At 43.8% G+C, this 3,719-nt stretch overlaps 1 protein-coding gene across 1 annotated transcript in view; it reads right to left on the minus strand.

The window, feature by feature from the left end:
- Positions 1–3,006, minus strand: part of LOC119276619 — a 4,659-nt gene extending 1,653 nt beyond the window's left edge. Inside the window, exons 1-4 of the mRNA XM_037557743.1 lie at positions 2,786–3,006; positions 2,326–2,392; positions 1,865–2,245; positions 1,113–1,450 (exon numbers count right to left, since the gene is read on the minus strand). Coding sequence (XP_037413640.1) covers positions 1,113–1,450; positions 1,865–2,245; positions 2,326–2,392; positions 2,786–2,908 — 909 coding nt within the window. The 5' untranslated portion in view covers positions 2,909–3,006. The remainder of the gene's footprint in view (positions 1–1,112; positions 1,451–1,864; positions 2,246–2,325; positions 2,393–2,785) is intronic.
- Between the last annotated feature and the right edge of the window lie 713 nt (positions 3,007–3,719).

The raw sequence follows: 3,719 nt of genomic DNA on the forward strand, positions 1-3,719 counted from the left end.
CCTCCTTCGTATATCACAAGTTCTTTTCGTATATACCCTCCTTGTACCTTTTGTGATTAACAAATTATACGGTCATGCCTTCCAGATGGTTATCAGTTAAAAAAAACAATCAATAACCCAGATTGTTTTCATATTTGTCAGAATTGTTAGTCAAGTTATCCCATAAAACCTAGTATCGGAGCTTCATTTCTCATGTTTGTGCAAGCTTTCGCAACATCTCCACAACATGGGGCTACAAAGGGTCGCAGCCATGGCGCCACTTCAGCTCGAGGATGAGCTGCCTGTCGAGGACCAGCGATGATATGTGCACACTATGCACAAGGCAGTTGGCCCGCATTGAAGTGAATAAGGATACCCAACCACAAGTGGATACAAATTGTATTGATAGGAAAGCAGGGGTAAATTGCTACTCCCTCTGTTGACAAATAAAGATGTTCTAACTTTTTTTTGAACTGGATGTACTCCCTCCGTTCCATAAGGTAGTGCGTATATATGTTTTGAAAAGTCAAACCTCACAAACTTTGACCAAGTTTGTGGAGAAAAACATTTACATCTAGAATGCCAAACATATATCATTAGATTAATCATAGGATGTAGTTTCATGTTTTATATATTTGGTATTGTACATATAAATAGTTTTCTCTAAACTTGATCGAAAATTGCAAAGTTTGACTTTTCAAAAAAATCTATACGCACTATATTATGGAACGGAGGGAGTATATAGACATGTTTTAGTGTGTTTGTTCACTCATTTCAGTCTGCATGTAGTCCATATTGAAATATCCAAAACATCTTATATTTGTGAACGGAGGGAGTATTTGTTAAGGATTAAAGATTATTTTCCATATTGCTAGGGTGTAGTTCCACAACCTATAAATGGGCCTACCATGTATGTATAACAACTTAAATTCTGCAAATGGCTCCACATTATCATTAAGCAATTGCAAATTACAAACTGGACTGATAAACCAAACTCTGAAACATGAGTTCACCACGAATGACTACCATCTTAACAATGACATACACATTTCCACCCGATCACACTTGATTATAACCCAAAAGGGTAACTTCAGGATCCAAATAACACCAGGATAAAGTAAGAACCACATTACCTTAAAGATAATAGGGATAACTGGCCAAGAAGGTGATTTCCGATGCCGTGCATACTGCTCGAATGCGAATTGTACAACAAGACCTACCAGATAAGGTGCAAGAGTAGCTGAAGCTGCTGGACCAGTCCAGGGCCAAACCATGCCCATTGTCAGAAGCGGTATTATCAGGCTTAGAACCATCGTTGTTACTGAAGAAATTCGGAAAAACCTAGCTTTTGACCAGATGTAGCTCTTAGGTGCTACCTGCTGCAAAGGTCTCCAGACTTTATCAATCAACAGGACAAAAATCCCGACTCCTCCGTAAAACAGAGCCTCAGTGAAGAATAGTATAAGGAAATCTGCATACAACAATAAAACTCTATCAGTAATACAGCCATGGCTAGTTTTCATCCCAATGAGGAATGGTACATGTAGTGTCTTTGGAGTAGATGTGTAAATATATTCCAAGAACGAATTATGTGCATCGGTGTTCATTTAAGGGAAAGAAAATTGTAACAATGTGTATGGGGGATGATCAGATGTAAAGCAATGAAATTACCTATTTTTAATCACCAATTACTTACATGCCTTTTAATGGAATAAATGCTACTAACAGGCACAGATATATGATTGTGTTAAATGGTAACCAACATAACTGATTTCCCTCAGCTAATAAAAGGTGGGACTGGGAGGTAAAGGAATAAGATAAAAGACACTATCAGAGTTGTTGAGGATGAAAAGAACAAATTTCTGAATTATCACAGAAAGGATACCTGTCAACAGGGAATCCTCAAACACGGCTGAGAGTACTCTGCGCAGGTAAAGCGATGGAAGAACCAAGAATGCCACAAGAATAGTTGGACCAACAAACCATACTAATCTAGATGCTTCCTTGCCAGGATGTGGCACACTCTCCACACTTAACGTTTGAGAGCTGCCGCCATGAAATGAGATGAATCCCGGTTTTCCAGCACTCCTCTCAGTAAAATCGGAGCCCAAAGATGCAGAGGAATCTGCAGTATTGCTCTTGGTATCTTCTAAGACCGGCGTGTCCGAGGTAAGTGAAGCGATTGGCTCCTGTTTGTCGCTAGCAGTGCAGGAAACAATTCGCTTAATATGTCCATCATGGTTGCTGGAGCTCCTTAGAACTTGTTCTGTTAACACGTGGTAAATTCAACGTAAAGGGCTATGTGTATTCAATAAAGAGCTTTTCAGAAAGTAAGGGAAAAGTTACCTTTTAGAGTGCCCAAGTACTGCATCCTACTTCCATTTACCCTTTGAACTGCAAATGATCCTGCAAGCTGAGAGAGATAACCCTGTGTCATACGCTAGTACTGCTAAACCAGACAATTCACTGCAATTTTCATGTTCAAAGCATCCAGAATCGCAGAAGTATATGGAGCATAGAGTAGGTACATGTAAGTATGTAACTGTGCCCATTCTAAGAAAATTTAAGAGGTACTCGTATTTCAATAAAAAGTCTACCAAAAAATGACTGAAACTCATTGGCACGTTGACATCGCACCCAATAGAGGGAATAAAATCATCCTTTTCGAATTATCCATACGGGGGACTAAGGCCTCCACCAGTAACTAATTAAAACTCACCTAATCGCTAACCAAGCACGAAAGAGGAGGTCATACAGGTAGAGGAAAAATGCTCTAGGCGTTTTAGCACGAGGAGGAGGGGATTGCCTTGGGATAGGAGTAAGCTACGGAGCTGAGGCGGCAGCGAGGAGGGGCGGAGATGGCCGGCGCGGACAGGGAGGCGGCCCTGGGGCGGAGCCGGAGAACGGTGGGGCCTGCCACGGCGGCCATGGTCCGTGGCGCTATCTGACAGCAGCAAGGGGCGCGGGTGGGAAGAGGACGGTGGGACGGACGGACGGGCGCCCCGGCCGCTTGGCCCGGTGAGGTTTGTTTGGTGTGGTGGTCGTCAGACTGCCGCACGAGAACTGTGGCGTCGGGGCCCAGATGTCAGATTTTTCCTTCTTTAGAAAAATTTAGGTTTTTTTAGCGAAGTTTGTTTTCTAAAGAACATGCATATGCGGACGGGCCTAGTATGTACAGCTGGGCTGTAATTTCACGGGGAAAACACGGCCGGGCAACTCGAGCCGATCGGCAGACAGCCAGCGGCGCTCCGCACGTCCGCGTGGGATGGGCCAGTCCATTGTATTTCCATGAGCGTTGTTATTATTGACGATCAATAAAATAGAGCGTATTTTAGCCTAAAAAGCAAGATGTAAAAGGGAGTGTTGATGGGGCGATTTCAGTGGAGCAAAGGAAGAGCTTGCCGGCGGCCGGCGGCAATTTTTCACTAACAAAAATGGAGCTTTCTTGGGGGCCTTCGTTCTGGTTATGGACAGAGTGATGGATTCCTGATCTGTTGAAGCAATTGCATATAGGAAAGCTTTATGCCTCGCTCACCCTTCCTTTGGCGATTCGCTAGAGTTCACGTAAAACCTTGCCGATCGCCGGTTCCATCCGACTGCCGGTGAGATCTACCTATTCCCGTCGCGCACGTTCGCTTGCATGACGGATCAAACGCAACAGAAGCCAGGGGGTCAGGGGGAAGAGATGGCGGCGGAAGTAAGTCTGGGTGTAGGGGAGGTGATTGGATCTGAAGCCCCTG

Source organism: Triticum dicoccoides, chromosome 3B (assembly GCF_002162155.2).
Source record: "Triticum dicoccoides isolate Atlit2015 ecotype Zavitan chromosome 3B, WEW_v2.0, whole genome shotgun sequence".
Taxonomy (NCBI): domain Eukaryota; kingdom Viridiplantae; phylum Streptophyta; class Magnoliopsida; order Poales; family Poaceae; genus Triticum; species Triticum dicoccoides.